Below are 17,784 nucleotides of genomic sequence, written 5' to 3' on the forward strand. Positions count from 1 at the left end.
CCTCAGTTGATGAGTGTTTGGGTTGTTTCCACAAGAATACCTTCCACGAGGCAGATGTGCTACGCCCAGGTGTAGTTTGCTCCTTAGGCCTTCCTGTGAGATCTGAAGGCCACGTTAGCAACCAGCTGGGAAGAAGGGAAGTGTCATCCCTGCCCGAGAAGTCTCATTGCAGGGAAAGACGGGGACTGGCGAAGTCAGAGCCAATTGTGTCTGTTGTCATGGCGAATGATGAATGTGTAGATCTACTTATGGCTGTTACTTTATGGCAACCATCTCCTAATCTAACTTGAGCTGAATATCTTTTCAGTAGAGGAAAATGCACATAAATGCTTATATTTGAAAAGAAAATAGAATGTGAACTGCATTGTTTCTTTACATTAGGTTTTTGCTTTTCACCAGAAATTTTTTTGTTTGTTTTTGTTAATCCTCACCAAGGATTTTTTTTTTTCATTGATTTTTAGAGAGTGGAAGGAGGGAGGGAGAGGGGGGGAAGAGAGAGAGAAAAAGCCATGTGAGAGAGACAACATCCATTGGTTGCCTCCCACATGTGTCCCAGGCCTGGGGATCGAACCTGCAACCCAGGTACATGCCCTTGACCAGGAATTGAACCTGCGACCCTTCAGTGCAACCACTGAGCCACACCAGCCTGGTCATGGCGGGAAACGATTATTGAGAGTATGCCCATGGGCACTAATCAGAGAAGCTATGTATCGGAAATTGACCTTTTGTTTCTGTTTGGGCTAAGGATATACTATTTTCTGATTCATGAAAACATTAAAATGATAATTTTTGTATTTTCTCTCCTATTTTTGCACACCCTCCTCCCCCAAATAAGGATAAGGAGGAGCTTATTATGGTGGATGGACAGTGGAAGGGAGAGATGACGCTAAGGGGGATCTTTAGGAAATATTCTCAGGCTGTAAAGTGATAGAAGTGGGACTAGAATAAATTCAAACCATTGAAATGACACATACATACATGAGAGTCATGTGAGATGTGTTCATTTTTATTAACTTTGTGTATTAAAATGTTATTACTGGAATAGGGGTCTGGGATTATAAAGTTGTTTAATAAATATGAAGCAATATATCTCATTCATGCATTCTTATAAAACTTATGGTCATGTCAGATTATCAGTTGAAATTAACATTAGATGGAATTTAGTCATATTAATTATGAATCTATTTCAATTTTTTTCCAGATAACTTTTTTGTGGATGATTATGCTAGATTTACTGCCTTAGATTCTCAAGGCAAGACTGCTGCTATAGCCAATAGTATGAACTATCTGACAAAGAAAGGTAATATATTCTAGGCTTATCTTGGATTCAACATTTGTTTTAGTATTTGCAAAAAAATTTAATCATTAGTATCTGTTGGGAGAGAGATGTCATAATTTATTAATTATTATGATTTGAGCATAGAAAATGTCTGTTTAAAATTTAATTATATATTTCTGAAAATTTAAATGTTGTCTTTGTAATTTTTAAATTAGATATTAAAGTCAAAAGGAAAAAAAAATTCATGGCTCAGAATGGAAAAACATTTATGATGTTTTAAAGGGTTAATGGATTGGAAATTGTTTTGTCTTGCCTCTTCAGCAACAGCATTGGGTTGATTTTTTAATTGGGTTGGTTCTAGAAATACTTGTGTAAGTTTTAAAACTGATTTTATGTAGTTATTTATCTAGGTTAAGACTGTGTGAAATGATATCCTTTTGATGGCAGACAGAGGCACTTCCCCTGTGGTCACACTGACTGCCCTTTAAGGCAGCTGTTTGCATCCCACTGTAATCTCTAGAGAACAGGTCTAGTGCCTAGGCCTATGTAAGTGCAGTCATTGCTCCATTTGATTCTTCAGGAAACTGGTTCTGAGGAGCACTGGACAGTGCTCAGCACGAGTGGGACTAAGGAACAGAACGAAGCATAGTTCGTGTTAGGCGTTATTTAAAATTTGACTCTGATAATAGGCAATAACCCTAGAAATGACTTTTTTTTTTCCTTTACCTTTGCCCAGGGATGTCCTCCAAGGAAATCTATGGTAACTTTAAACTTTAGAATGTTCTGTTTCTTTTCTTAATTATCATATTTCAGGTACTGTTATATTTCAGAATTTATTAACCTTTTATTGGGATGTTTATGGAACCTGTGGGTAACAGTAGATAATTTATCCATTCAGATAAAGTTTGTATAAATGTTTGCAAAAAAGTATATTTCAGAAAGTTACAAATTAATATGATTAAAGACTATATGTTACCCACACGTTCAAAGGTCTTTTTCATTTTATGTGCTAACAGATGCCCAAACCTTAGTAGAATTAATAATTGCATGTCCCTAGTTTATAATTAAGCCATATGGAAGGTACCCTGCTTTCATTCTACTATCAGTTTCACTACTTTTGCTTTGTATCTTTATTAAACTTGTAATCGTCTTATTTTTTTGCATGATTTTCAGAAATTATTTTACTTAATAACCATATTGAAACAGAATGTCCTTTCTTCTCTCCAACTCAGTCTATTGTTTGTTTTTCTACAGATGATTCTTTTATCAGGCCAGTCACTTTTTGGATTGTTGGAGATTTTGATAGCCCGTCTGGAAGGCAGTTGTTGTACGATGCTATAAAACATCAGGCAAGTGTCTACAACTTCATTTTGTCCTCCTGAGCATCTGTGTGCTGATACTGCTATTCTGGTGGGAAGGTCAGAGCTTGAGGGAGCAGAGTGCTGCTGCTTCACGGGTCCGCCAGCCAGTAGGAGAACAGAGAAGATGGCGTATTCTGCTTAGTTAAGGGGTAGGCTCTTTTAGAGAAGAAAAAATGAGATCATCGTAGACAAGCTTTTATTGTGTGGCTGCGCACGGTCTTGTTGCCAGGAAGCTGCAGAGATTGTGGGGTGCTTTGTGTGGGTGGGCAGGTTCCTACGCTGAGAGCCTGGGGGTGAGTGAGTGATACAGAAGCAGGCCCGGCGAGCAGAGTGCCCAAGCGTCGTAGGCCTGAGTGAATGGCAGGGGGCTCGTGGAGAAGAAACCCACTTCTGGAGAGTGTCATTGTCTGAGGTGTTACATCTCCTTTTCTTGGGCAGCTTCAGACTGAATCTTCAGTCCAGTGTCACACCCCCTGGGTCCCCTGGCACCTGTGTCTCAGAGGCTTACTAACACACTCACACATCCAGGCGGCTGCAGCCTCACTGAGGAGCGGAGTTCCCTTCTGCTCTAAGAGGAAACAGATGAGTTGCTGTGGTTAATTCAGAGTTGAATCAGGAGCAGTCCTAGTGAAGGACGATCAATACATGTGTGAGGTGCCTAACTCAGACCGACACGAGTTTAAGGTGCCCTCAGACTGATACACGTGTAAGATGCCCTAACTCAGACTGACACGTATGTAAGATGCCCTAACTCAGACTGAAGTGTGTAAGGTGCCCTATCTCAGACTGACACGTGTGTAAGGTGCCCTATCTCAGACTGACACGCATGTAAGGTGCCCTAACTCTGAGTGATAGACATGCAAGTGGTGGTAGAATGGGAGCAGGAAGGGAGAGTTGAATATCTTTTTTTAATAAATCTTTATTGTTCAGATTATTACAGTTGTTCCTCTTTTTTCCCCAAATAGCTCCCCTCCACCCGGTTCCCACCCCACCCCCTTACCCCCCCACCACTGTTCTCGTCCATAGGTGTAAGATTTTTGTCCAATATCTTCCTGCACCCCCCACACCTCTTCCCCCCGAAAATTGTCAGTCCACTCCCTTTCTATGCCCCTGATTCTATTATATTCACCAGTTTATTCTGTTTATCAGATTTTTTTCACTTGATTTTTAGATTCACTTGTTGATAGATATGTATTTGTTATCACTTTGTTGTTCATAATTTTTTATCTTTACCTTTTTCTTCTTCTTCATCTTCTTAAAGAATACCCTTCAGTATTTCATATAATACTGGTTTGGCGGTGAGGAAGTGCTTTAGCTTTTTCTTATCTGTGAAGCTCTTTCTCTGACCTTCAATTCTAAATGATAGCTTTGCTTGGTAGAGTAATCTTGGTTGTAGGTTCTTGCTATTCATCACTTTGAATATTTCTTGCCACTCCCTTCTGGCCTGCATAGTTTCTGTTGAGAAATCAGTTGACAGTCGTATAGGTACTCCCTTGTAGGTAACTGACTGTTTTTCTCTTGCTGCTTTGAAGATTCACTCTTTGTCTTTTGCCCTTGGCATTTTAATTATGATGTGTCTTGGTGTGGCCCTCTTTGGATTCCTTTTGTTTGGGGTTCTCTGTGCTTCCTGGACTTGTAAGTCTATTTCTTTCACCAGGTAGGGGAAGTTTTCTGTCATTATTTCTTCAAATAGGTTTTCAATATTTTGCTTTCTCTCTTCTTCTGGCACCCCTATAATTCTAATGTTGGTACACTTGAAGTTGTCCCAGAGGCTCCTTACACTCTCTTCATATTTTTGGATTCTTTTTTCCTTCTGCTTTTCCGGTTGGGTGTTTTCTGCTTCTTCGTATTTCAAATCTTTGACTTGATTCTTGCGATCCTCTCGTCTGCTGTTGGGAGTCTGTATAATATTCTTTATTTCAGTCAGTGTATGCTTAATTTCTGATTGGTCCTTTTTTATATCCTTGAGGTTCTCACTAAATTTCTCGGAGGTTTCTAGAAGATTCTTGAGTAACCTTATAACCGTGGTTTTGAACTCTATATCCATTAGTTTACTTTCCTCCATTTCTTTCATTTGTGACATGTTTCTTTGTCTCCACATTTTGGCTGCTTCCCTGTGTTGATAGAGTGGCTTTGTGTGCTAGGTGTCCTATAGGGCCCAGTGGCTCTGCCTCCCCAATTACCTGAGGTGGACACTCTTGGTGCACCCCTTTGTGTGCTGTGTGCACAGTCATGTAGTTAAGCCTTGATTGCTGTTGTAATCACTGGGGGGAATTGACCTCCAGGCCAATTGGCTGTGAGGACCAGTTGTGTCTACAATGGGAGAACTGCTGTGCTGGAGACACCCTTATGGGTCAGGACTTGCTTCAGTGGGGCTTTGATGCTCACTGAGTCTTCCCCTTGAGTGTGTCTCTTATGGATGTGAAGAGTTGTAATCTGATATGGTCTCACTCTGACCATTGAGTACACTGGCTCTTGGATCTCCAAGGAGGTGCAAAGTCAGCCACTGCCTGAGGCCACCCAGCAGGAGCTACAGAGAGATCTGCAGATTCTTCCTCTTTGTTTTGGGTTTGGAGGTGCCCATATGAGGCGCAGCTGTGAAGCAATGCAAGCTGCTTCTGCCAAGCCTTAGGCCTTCTTTTGGAAGCTTTGGAGCTCTCTGACCCAGCAGCAGTTTGTTAGGTTTTAGGTTGCAAAAGGACAGGTTATTCATATGCAAAAGCTGCAGCGCACAGCTTGGGTGGGGTTATAAATTGGGTGGGGCGGGGTCTCAGGGAATCACCAGGGCGGAGCAAACAGCAATGGCTGCCTGTCAGCCCTGCCCCAGAGAGGTCCCCGGGTCTCTGTGTCCCGTGGTCCCGTGAGTACCTCTGAGAGAAAGCCGCCTTCGTGTTCCAGTCCGATGCCAGACAGTCCAGATTCTCCCCATATGAAGCTGGGTCCCCAGAGTCTTGCCCGGAACTGGAGTTCAGAGCAATCAGGCGCTTGTATCTCCCTCCCAATTGAAAAAAACAACAGCGCACTCAGTTGCCAACCCGTTTCGTGTGCGCCTCCGCACCTCCTACCAGTCTCAATGCACTTTTTTCTTTCCTTCTAGTTCTAACTTCCACTCAGCCAGCTTTCCCGTGGTTCTGGATGATATTTGTTTTGTCTTTTAGTTGTAGTTTTGATGTGGTTGTGAGAGGCAGCAAGTACAGGTGTTTACCTATGCCGCCATCTTGGTTCTGAGTTGAATATTTTAAATGAAGTAAAAATATAGCTTCAAAAGAAGTGCACAAATCATAGGCTATGCAGTGTCTCAAAGTGAGCACACGCATGTGACCATTCCTGGGAAAGAGAAGTGTCACATTCCTGAGAGCCCTCCCTGCTGTGGCCATACCAGGGCCCCAGCCTTTTCCTCTTCTCTCATCATAGAATAAGTTTACCTATTACTTTATTTTAATGGAATCTTATAATACGTATTTGTGTTTTCTTTCCTCAATATTTTTGAGATTCATGAAATTATGAGTAATGTTAGTTCTTTTTCCTTGTGTCGTTTTGTATCATGTAATATATCAGAGTTTTGTTTATTTAGTATATTTGATAGACATTTGGGTTGTTTCTAGGTTGGGGTATTCTGAAGAATGCTGCCATGGATATTCTTTTACATGTCTTTCGATATACAGAAGTAGGAATTTCTGTTGCTTATGTTCTTGATACGAGCCCTTTTTTGGTTTTAAGGGTTCCAGATATCTTCTCTCACATGGATTCTTGTCTCTTTACTCAGGGATAGGTAAATCTTACTAGACATCTGAAAAGGCCATGTGAACTAAGGAGGGTGGAGCAGAGCCCTGAAGAATGCTTGGGACTTAAGGAAGCAAAGATGGGTGTACTTGGGGTTCCCATGCCAATGTGAGGCATGATGTGTATTAGAAGAATACAAAATGTGTATGTGTGGGGGGGAATATAGGACTCTGATGGTTTGTACTGTATGCTGTCTTTACAGGGTGGTAAAAATGAAGGTGGAAAGGTAGGGTAGAGGCCAGTTCATACAAGGGATCACATGCCTGGTTGTAGCATTTTAACCTTGTTCTGTATACACAGAGGGACTATCCACAACTTTTAAGAGATATTACTTCCTTTTTATAGAATATGGCTGATAATGCCACTTTTTAAGTTGCAAACATCTACCATTTAATCCTTATTTCCTGTTTTGTAAATAGAAATCCAGTAACAATGTGAGAATAAGCATGATCAATAATCCTAAGGAAGATATCAATTATGAGAACACTCGGATCTCCCGAGCAATCTGGGCAGCTCTCCAAACACAAACCTCCAGCACTGCCAAGAACTTCATCACAAAAATGGCCAAGGAGGGGACTGCGGAGGCCCTGGCTGCGGGGGCTGATGTTGGGGAGTTCGCCGTTGGCGTGAGTATCTGCACTGCTGAGGCCACCTCTCTGTCATTTACCACAGAAGTCCGCTCCCAGGGGCTGCAGTGTCTGAGCAGGATGGTGATTTTAGTTTTGAGTCTCAGGATTTCTCTTTTTGTTGTTGGAGGAATCTTCTAAGAAATAACCATTCTGCCACAGTCCCTTTATTGCTTTTAAACTTGCTAGGTTTTAAGATGTATGTTTTAAGCACAGGCCATTTGTTTTTATAGTTTTTAAAAGATAGACAATATTTTGTCAGAGCAAAAGAACTGAGATTTAAGCTACTTAATGAGCTAGAAGCTAATGTGTTTGATGTGTTTTCAATGTAAGCCCATGTTTATTCAGTTATATGTAAAACGCCTTTTACTGTTTTTCAGTCTAAAAACTTATTATAAAATGATAAGTATACTTCATTTTTCAGTTAAAAGAAAGTCTCTCACTTGAAATTAGAAAGATTTTACAATGCAGAATAAAGGTATCATGAACACTAGTTTGCCACTTGAACAATTACATAAAAGAAATGAGCAATACTTGATAGGTAGAAGGGTGGGGAAAATGGGAGGGAGAGTGGAAACATCATAATGTTAATTATTGAAATTAGTTGTTACTTCACTAATAGAGCGTTTTTATGATGTATTCATCATGCTATTCATTTTTATGGTTTAATAACTATTACTTTTCCTTAATAACAATTACTTTCCTAGGGCATGGATTTCAGTCTTTTTAAAGAGGTCTTTGAGTCTTCCAAAATGGATTTCATTTTGTCTCATGCCATGTACTGCAGGGATGTCCTGAAGCTGAAGAAGGGACAGAGGGCAGTGATCAGCAATGGAAGGGTGAGGACAAGCTTGACTTCACAGTAGATCAGTGACCAGTCTTGGCCGCATTCTCCTTGGAAGGTAGAAGCTCTTCAGACAGAGCCGCTCTTTCCCAAAGGGGAGGAGGGCTGACGCAGTGCTGGTGATGGTTTCTGCTCTGGTTCTGAAGGAGGTTTGCTCATTTTGACATGTGTCCTGTGTTGACTTTTGTCCTGCCATGGTCAAGGCAATGAGATGCGGTGGCTCTCAGAACACAAGTCCATGAGACCTGACCCAGGAACCACTCAGCCCGTGGGGACGTGCCTCAGCTTGGCAGCCTGTGTGCATGCAGCTGGGTTGGGCTGACACTCGTTCATTCAGCCTCGCAGCACTGAGATGAGAATGTAGGCCGTGGTGGACAAACCACACTTTAAAGTCTTAGCATATAGGGCAAACCTTCTATACCAACTGCTACATCTCTGTTGTGGCTTTATTATTTATATTTGGTGGGAATTAATGAAAACTGTATTCTTTTACTTCAGAGTTTGCTTACTATAAAAATATTGCAAAGTATACAAGTCTACACTCTGTGCAGTTGAGGAATTGATAAGTAAATAACATGTGAGTTCATGGGGATGTTGCTTTTACATTTTCATTGACTTTATTCTGACGTAAGCATGTCTTGGGTCTCTAACGTGGTTTGGTTCGTTAGGCAGCCTAAGGACAACCAAGCCCTGCTTTACAGCTTGCAGGTTTCCACACTGGCCACTCTGTTCTCCTTCACAGATCATTGGGCCACTGGAGGATAATGAACTCTTTAATCAGGATGATTTCCACCTCCTAGAAAACATCATCTTAAAAACTTCAGGACAGAAAATTAAATCTCACATTCAACAGCTTCGGGTAGAAGAAGATGTGTAAGTTTTACATAGAAGAAATTTATTATGTCGTAGGGGCTATATATGTTTTTCATCTATTTTTAAAATTTAATTTTTTTGTGTGAGTGTTTTCTTTATTGATTAAAGTATTACATATGTGTTCTTTTCCTGCCATTACCCCCCCACCTCCCCACTCATACCTCTACCCCCCTGTTGTCTGTGTCCATTGGTTTGGCTTATATGCATGCATACAAGTCCTTTGGGTGAACTCTCCCCCTTACCCCCACCCTCCCCTACCTTCCCTCTGAGTTTTGACAGTCTGATTGATGCTTCTCTCTGGATCTGTTTTTGTTCATCAGTTTATATTGTTCATTTTATTCCATAAATGAGTGAGATCATGTGATATTTATCTTTCTCTGACTGGCTTATTTCGCTTAGCATAATGCTCTCCAGTTCCATCCATGCTGTTGCAAATGGTAAGAATTCCTTCATTTTTACCGCAGCATAGTATCCCATTGTGTAGATGTACCACAGTTTTAATGAGTTTTAATCCACTCATCTGCTGATGGTTACTTAGGCTTTTTCCAAATCTTAGCTATGGTGAATTGTGCCGCTATGAACATAGGGGTGCGTATATTCTTTCTGATTGGTATTTCTAGTTTCTTGGGATATATTCCTGGGAGTGGGATCACTGGGTCAAATGGGAGTTCATTTTTAGTTTTTTGAGGAAACTCCGTACTGTTCTCCACAGTGGCTGCACCAGTCTCATTCCCACCAGCAGTGCACGAGTGTTCCTTTTTCTCCACATCCTCACCAGCACTTGTCGTTTGTTGATTTGTTGATGATAGCTGTTCTGACAGGTGTCAGATGGTACTGCATTGTTGTTTTTATTTGCATCTCTCGGATGATTAGTGACTTTGAGCATGTCTTCATATGTCTCTTGGCCTTATGTCTTCTTTCGAAAAATATCTATTTAGGTCCGTTGCCCATTTTTTGATTGGGTTGTTTATCTTCCTTTTGTTAAGTTGTGTGAGTTCCCTGTAAATGTTGGGGATTATACCCTTATCAGTGATAACACTGGCAAATATGTTCTCCCATGCAGTAGGCTTTCTTGTTGTTTTGTTGATGGTTTCTTTTCCTGTGCAGAAGCTTTTTATTTTGATATAGTCCCATTTGTTTATTTCCTCCTTAGTTTCCATTGCCCTAGGAGCGGTATCGGTGAAGAAATTGCTTCGGCATATGTCTGAGACTTTGCTGCCTTTGGATTCCTCTAGTATTTTTATGGTTTCCCATCTTAGTTTAAGTCCTTTATCCATTTTGAATTTATTTTTGTGTATGGTGTAAGTTGGTGGTCTAGTTTCGTTTTTTTGCATGTATCTGTCCAGTTTTCCAACACCATTTATTGAAGAGACTGTCTTGACTCCATTGTATGTTCATGCCTCCTTTGTCAAATATTAATTGAGCATAGTGGTTTGGGTCGATTTCTGGGTTCTCTGTTCTGTTCCATTGATCTATATGTCTGTTCTTGTGCCAGTACCAGGCTGTTTTGAGAACAGTGGCTTTGTAATACAGCTTGATATCTGGTATTGAGATCCCACCTACTTTGTTCTTCTTTCTCAGGATCGCTGCAGCTATTCGGGGTCTTTTTTTATTCCAGATGAATTTTTGGAGAGTTTGTTCTAGGTCTGTGAAATATGCCGTTAGTATTTTAATGGGGAGTGCATTGAATCTATAGATTGCTTTGTGTAGTATGGACATTTTAATGATGTTGATTCTACCAATCCGTGAACATGGTATGTTCTTCCATCTGTGTATGTCTTCCACTATCTCTTTTTTCAGTGTCCTGTAGTTTTCCGAGTACAGGTCTTTTACCTCCTTAGTTAAGTTTATTCCTGCTCACAGCAGTGGTGGCTCCTCTGGCTGGTGGGGGCAGGCTGCTCCTGCAGCTGATATCCTTGGATGGGAGCGGGCTGCTCACCGGCTGCTGCTCCTCAGAGGGGGTCAGGTTGCTCACGCAGCTGCTGCTCCTCAGACGGGGGCAGGCTGCTCGCGCCTCCTATAATACTCTTGAAAAAAGCAAGAGTAACTGTGTCTCCAGGATTGCTGAAGAATTTTGCCAATTGGCTTCTCAATCAGAGGGCTTATAAAGCAGACTGAAGTTACGCTGATGTACATCGAAGTTTTCCATTGGTGTTCCTTTTTGCATTCAGATAAGGACTTCTCACTGCCCATTGTGCTGAAAATGGTGGTCTTTGGGAAAGGTGTCAGACATATTCCTGTCCAGAAGAACTGGAGACTACAGCATGGCTTGTGACCTTTTGCTTCGTGCTTGATTTCAGGCCATCTCGGGAGTGACTCTTGGACTCAAACATGGGAGAGGTGCCCTTGCTCGGCAACGTGCAGCCCAGGAGCTCGCGAGAAATTTTCCCACATACGAGTAGTGAGGCAGGTTCCTCTGAAGCGCTGGGTCCATCCTTTCCCCTTTTAGGAGCCTGAGGGGCGAGTTCTTGCCTGCAGGCTGGGGGCTGCCCAGCAGCGGTCGGGGGCGGGGCCCAGGACCGAGCGCATCCGCTGCCTGTCCACTGCACTCTGGGGGGCAAGGTGCGCGCAGTCCCGCCCGCCTACCCAGCCTCCGTGCCGCAGGATTGGGCGCCGTGGTCCGCTAGCCTTTCCCGCTGAATGTCGCTATTACCACCATGCGGGAGGCCCGCAGAGGGGTGGCGGGAGGTCCAATGCACTGCAGGGCGACGTCGAACGGGCAAGGGCAAGCAGCGGCGGCACAGGCACCGGCCGGCCCAGCCCTGGGCACGGACACTCTAGCAGCACCGCTTGGCTGGAGCTGAGGCCTGATGCTCGGCGGGAGAGTGGGAGGCGAAGGCAGGGAAAGGTCTGCCCTTGCGAGCCCTTGGGCTTTCCCATGTCCCCAGTTTCCCCTCCTCCTTGCTAAGGCAGGTGGGAAGGCGCTGCTCTGGCTGCTCTGTCCCATAGTTTTTGAGTAGTTGTGTTTTTATTTTCATTTGTCTCAAGATAGCTTTTGATTTCTTCTTTGATCTCATTGTTGGCCCATTCATTGTTAAGTAGCATGTTATTTAATCTCCATGTGTTTGTGCTTTTAGTTTTTTTTCTTTTAGTTGATTTCTAGTTTCATACCGTTTTCGTCAGAGATGTTTGATATAATTTCAGTCTCTTTAAAATTTTTTTGAGACTTATATTGTGGCCTGATATGTGATTCATCCTAGAAAATGTGCCATGTGTACTTGAAAAGAATGTGCATTCTGCTGCTTTGGTGTGAAATGCTTTATAAACATCCATTAAATCCATTTAGGCTAATATGTCATACTAGTGGCTTGGTGCATGGATTCGTGCACATTGAAAGGAAATTAATTAGAAGAAATATTTTAATATCGCTATTTGCCCTTTCTCTATAATAGAAGTGCCAACCAAATTCATAATCGACAATGACAGATCAAAACACACGTGTGCGACTGGTGACAACGAGAGCTTTATATGTATTGCGCATGCGCGCGTCAACATTTATTTTTAAATTGCCAGTGCACATCATATGTACCGGCCAGTTGGGCAGTCGGGCAGTTGGACAGACGGTCACTTAGCCTTTTATATATATAGACTAGAGGCCAGGTGCACGAATCCATGCACCGGTGGGGTCCCTTGGCCTGGCCTGTGCCCTCTTGCAATCCGGGACCCTGGGGGATGTCGGAGGTCCGGTGCAGGGATATGACCCAATCCCCGCAGGCCAGGCCAAGGGACCCTGGGCCTCTAGTATGCATATAAGATCTTTGGTTAATCCCTTCCTGCCCTCTCCCCTCCCCCCTTCCCTCTGAGATTCATCAGTCTGTTCCATGTTTCCCTGCCTGTGTGTTGAGCGTCTGCCCCCTGGTGGTCAGTGCACGTCATAGGTGCTGGTCGAATGGTCGCTTAGGCTTTTATATATATAGACTAGTGGCCCGGTGCACAAAAATTTGTGCACTCAGGGGTCATCCCTCAGCCCAGCCTGCCCCCTCTAACAGTCTGGGAGCCCTCACAGGATGTCCTACTGATGTCCCTGTGGGGAGTGGGCCTAAGCCACAGTCTGGCCTCCCTCTGTGGAAGGCAACTGGCCGATCAGGTATATAGATACTTTCTGAAGGCAGCACAGACTCCTTCCTTATTTCTTTCCTCTGTGGTTGGAGAATAGGGGACTAAAAGGTGGAGACAGAACTGTGGCTGGGCCTGGGGCTCTTGTAGGCAGCAGAAAGAAGGAGAGGGCTGGGGAAAGTCTAGACATGGTTTTCTTCAATTGTCCTCCCTTCCTCCAGGCCCCTCACTCTGTTCTTTCCTTGTCATGGTGGACGCTTGGGCCTCAGACTGACAGGAGCCCAGCGACGGTGGAGTTCAGCCCTCTCACTTCTCAGCTGAACATATAACCGCCTCACATTCCAAGTGGAGCTGTTTTCAAGTGGCTAAAGTGCTGGCAATTCATGCCTCCTGGCCTTTCCACTCTGGGGCTTCCACCATGGGTCAGTTGCAAACTTCACCGAGACACCAAAGCAACTCTGCCCTGGTACTTCTGCACCGGCCCCTGCACTCTTCCTTGAGGTCTCTGGGTCCACAGTCTGAGCTCAGAAAGGTCACCCAGAGCCCGTTGCCCCGGACAGGTGGGGCAGGGGGGCTAGCTTGAAGAGCTGAAGGAAGATGGCAGAGTAAGAGTTGGTATGAACCAGCGCCTGCTTAGCCAGACTTCCTAAGCTCCCCACTGGGCCCAGGCCGGGCCCCTTCCCCACACCAGGAGGATCCCAGTTGAGGTCCCCTCCCTGCACCCAGCGCTCTCCTCCCTGTTCTACCACTGGGGGAAGGGAGCAGCTCACCTGCTCTGGACCCTGCCAACCTGGCAGGCTGAGGCACAGGAGGTGCAGCCTAGGGTGCTGGTGGCTGCGAGCCTTCTCCCCCACCCTGAAGCGTGGGGCGGGGTTGCAGCAGCTCACAGCCATCCCTGGGCACCATGCATGGAGAAACCGCTCTCCACTGGGCCACCATCCACCTGAGACCTGTGGGGGTTGGGGTGGCCTTGGGCTCCCACTGGCCCCACTGAAGCCAGTCTCGGCTTGGCCGGCCACCCCCTGCACATGCCCACGGGCCTCATCGCCCTCATGAATCGCCATGGTCCAGCCGTCCCATCCCAGGAAGTGGCCATCCTGATCACCATGGCTCACTCCCCGGTGCAGTTGGGCCTGCCCAGCAAGCATGTAGGCAGGAGCTGGGCCTCTGAGGGGAAGGAGGAGGCATGCCCGGTCAGGGCAGAAGTGGGGAACTTGGCGGTGTAAACACAGCTCACCCCCACGTTGTGCCAGCCCCTTGTGCTGCATTCCCAAACCCCTGGGTGCCCCTGCCCAGCACTGCTCTCGGGCCTGGGGTGGGGGTGAGGGACGTGGAGCACCTTCCTGAAGGCAGCCCTTACTGGCTTGGAATCACAGTGGTCAATCAGGGAGGGATGGGGGATGCAAAAATTCCGCCTCTCTCTCTTTCTCTCTCTCTCTTTCTCTCTCTCTCTCTCTCTCTCTCTCTCTCTCTCTCTCTCTCTCTCAGAGTGGGCCCCGTGTCTCCGGTGGGCGGGTGAGGGCTCCGGCGAGGCAATCTGCACCGCTTGCATTCGCCCCAGCCCCCGCCCGCCCCCTGATCGCATTGGGACATGTCTCCAGTGGGCTGGCAGGGCTCTGGCGAGGCGATCAGCACCGCTTGCCTTCGCCCCAGCCCCCGCTGGCCCCGTGTTGTGTCTTGTCTCTGGTAGGCGGGCTAAGCGATTGGCACCACTTGCCTTGGCCCCAGCCCCCGCCCGCGGATGGCACACGGGAGTGGGCCCCTGTCTCTGGTAGGCGGGGGAAGCAATCGGCACCCGTTTGCCTTGGCCCCAGCCCCCACCCAACCCAGATCGCACATGGGGGTGGGCCCTGTGTCTCCGGTGGGCAGGGGAGGGCTCCGGTGCAGTGATCAGCACCGCTTGCCTTGGCCCCAGCCCCGGCAGCCCCCATGGCAAACGGGGTGCCTGGATGGTGGCTTACGCTGTCCTACCCTGCCTTCAATATGCAAATTAGCCACCATCTTTGTTGGCGGTTAACCGCCATCTTGGCTGGCAGTTAATTTGCATATCGCCCTGATTAGCCAATGGGAAGGGTAGTGGTCGTACACTAATTACCATGTTTCTCTTTTATTAGATAGGATAAGCCTGTTTATTTGTTGATGTTCTGTCTGGAAGATCTATCCATTGATGTCAATGGGGTGTAAATCCCCTATAGTGACAGTACTACTGTCATTCTATGTCCAACTAGTAGCCCGGTGCACGAAATTCGTGCGCATTGAAAGGGAATTTATTAGAGGAACGTAATTTGGACTCACTATCTAATATCAATAATATGTGAGCATGAGGCAGTCCACGTTTCTGAAATTCAATGACAAGAATTTTAGCTATTACTTTGCCAAATAAATGGAATTTACAGATATTTAAAAGAGCATTCAGCTTAATATTAAAAACTTGGCTACCAAGTCAGGTCTGTTTGCAACTTTTTGCCAGCGTTGTAAATTGTTTGCAATATCTGCCCATTTGGGGTTGCACGTCATGGTTGTGAATAAATCGGGCTTGCTATACCTCGTTACAATTGCCATAGCATTCTGATATCGCTGCTGCATATTTCTGGGACTACCCTCAAAAGATGATGGAAGTATTATCAATTGGCACATTGTCCTTTTCAGATCTAGATGTGAGATAATCCATCAAACCACTATATTTTTCAACTCTCAACTTAGATTGGTTTGCTTTGATGAAGTTTATCCGATTGGCCTCCATTTTTGAATACGAATCCATGATAAACTGTTGAGTTGATTTTCCTGCATTTAAAATAGGATTGATGCCCTAACCAGGTTGGCTCAGTGGATAGAGCGTCGGCCTGCGGACTGAAAGGTCCCAGGTTCGATTCTGGTCAAGGGCATGTACCTTGGTTGTGGGCACATCCCTAGTAGGAGGTTTGCAGGAGGCAGCTGATCGATGTTTCTCTCTCATCGATGGATCTAACTCTCTATCCCTCTCCCTTCTTCTCTGTAAAAAATCAATAAAATATATATTTAAAAAAAAAAGAAAACTAAGGAGACACTTTAAAAAAATAAAATAAAATAATAAATAAAATAGGATTGAACGTGTCCCGCACAGAGAGATGAAATCCATAATACTGCATTTGTGTGACTCGTGTCCTTACATTTTGTCTAGTATTATTGTCGATTACACTGTTGTCTCTGAGTCTTAATGCAATATCTATTCCCCAGCCTTTTTCACCATCTGGAAAAAGAATAGGATGCATCATTGCATCTAATGTAGGAAACAGGATATTGATTTGTTTCATTTTAGTGGCATTTGGATTATTGGGATCTGGTTTACAATGAATGAGCAAGTCCCTTTCAAAAGGAGGTTCTCCATCTTCGTTTCTGAATATGACAGCAACCTCGGTTACACGGGGAGAATTATATCTACCTGGGTCACTGTTACAATCGTATTTAATCGCCATTGTTACTTCTGTGGGAGCAATACCTTTTGCTGCTGCTTCAGATTGGGCTTCCTTTTCTACCTCATGTAGCATCTTGTACGATTTTGTTAATTCATTTATTTCATGCATGAGGTTGTTGATGTTGATCATGAGTCTTTCTGAGCAGCCCTGGTTTTCTGGCATTGCTAATCTTTTACTTTTGGCTTTGGCTGTATCCAAAATATAGAGTTGAGCAAACTTCCAAGAAACACCATCCGAAGAATGTAAAGTTCTAGTATGGTGATAAACTTGTCCGTGTATTCTAAAACAGTAGGGCCCATATCCTGATGGCGATGCAATATTTGCACCCATGGAAGCAAAAGAACTATTTATGGAACGAATATTTTTCATGAAATTTTTACTGTCAGAATCTTCATTTGTCATTAATCTTTTTAAATATGCCGGGTAATCTGGAAAATGTAAATCATTTGGACAGACTTTCCCTTTGCTACAATATCCAGTAAATTTCCCATCGGATGGTTTTTCATCCGAGAAATTTAGTGATATGCAAAATTCACATCGAACAGTCATTCCACCACAACTATGTTTGAGGATTGCATCCTCATGTACTCCATTTTCGCTGAGAAGGCAGTTCCTACCAGAATTGGTAGTACTTGTTGATGACTGTTCTCTAGATATATTTTGTCATCGCCACCGCCTTCTTTCAACTTCAAAGGCACGTTGGTCTTCAGACATTTGACGCCGGTGTTTTTTGGCATCAGAGCGACGTTTTTCCAGTACCTGGTCTTCAGATACATTCTGACACAGGCGCTGCCTTCTTTCAAGATCAGACGCACGCTGCTCTGCAGACACTTTCTGTCGATACTGCCGGCATCTTTCAGCTGCAGAGCTACGTTGTGTCAACAGGTGTTCTTTAGACATAGTCCCACCTCTCTACTGTCACGGTCTGAGATGCAGGTGAATGAGAGTCCTGGCTATCAGGCCGCTGAGAGCTATCTGACCAAAGGCTGATTCTGGCTGATTCTGTGGGGGTGGGACTTCCTCCTCCCTGCTGTCAGTTTCCACAGCTGTGATGAGGAAGCTGGGGTGACAGAGGGAGCCGTGCCCTCTCTTGCTCTGCTCTATGTCCAGCGGTCTCCTGCTCTGCCAAGTCCTCCAAACCTCTCGCTCTCCGCCGGCAAGGTCCCGGGAGCCTGCGGGCGTGGCTAGGCGTGGGCGGCTGTGCCTCCCTGACCAGCGAACGTCCCGGGAGCCCGTGGCCACAGCTGCCGTCGCCTCCTGGGGCACTTGACACCTGGGTATGCAAATTAACCGCCATCTTTGTTGGATAATTTGCATAGTCACTCAGATTGGCTTGTGGGTGTGGCTTAAGCGTAGCAGAGTGGCAGCTAATTTGCATGTTTCTCTTTTATTATATAGGATAAGATATGCTTTATATATTTAGGTGCTCCTCTGTTGGGTGCATAAATGTTTACAGGAGTTATATCCTCTTGTTGGGTTACTCCCTTTATCATTATGTAGTGTATTT

General features: G+C 44.9%; 1 protein-coding gene across 7 annotated transcripts in view; it reads left to right on the forward strand.

The window, feature by feature from the left end:
- The window catches only part of UGGT1 (UDP-glucose glycoprotein glucosyltransferase 1), a 168,407-nt gene that overhangs the window by 90,239 nt on the left and 60,384 nt on the right, over positions 1–17,784 (forward strand). For 6 of the 7 annotated variants that reach the window (XM_006102841.3, XM_014468153.2, XM_023744168.1 and 3 more), the window contains 6 exons: positions 1,202–1,300; positions 2,016–2,039; positions 2,534–2,628; positions 6,843–7,049; positions 7,757–7,888; positions 8,636–8,766. In XM_006102841.3, the coding sequence (XP_006102903.2) occupies positions 1,202–1,300; positions 2,016–2,039; positions 2,534–2,628; positions 6,843–7,049; positions 7,757–7,888; positions 8,636–8,766 (688 nt within the window). The remainder of the gene's footprint in view (positions 1–1,201; positions 1,301–2,015; positions 2,040–2,533; positions 2,629–6,842; positions 7,050–7,756; positions 7,889–8,635; positions 8,767–17,784) is intronic. The other variant, XM_014468155.2, reaches the window with a different exon arrangement.

The sequence above is a fragment of the Myotis lucifugus genome, unplaced genomic scaffold, assembly GCF_000147115.1.
Source record: "Myotis lucifugus unplaced genomic scaffold, Myoluc2.0 scaffold_433, whole genome shotgun sequence".
Classification (NCBI taxonomy): Eukaryota; Metazoa; Chordata; class Mammalia; order Chiroptera; family Vespertilionidae; genus Myotis; species Myotis lucifugus.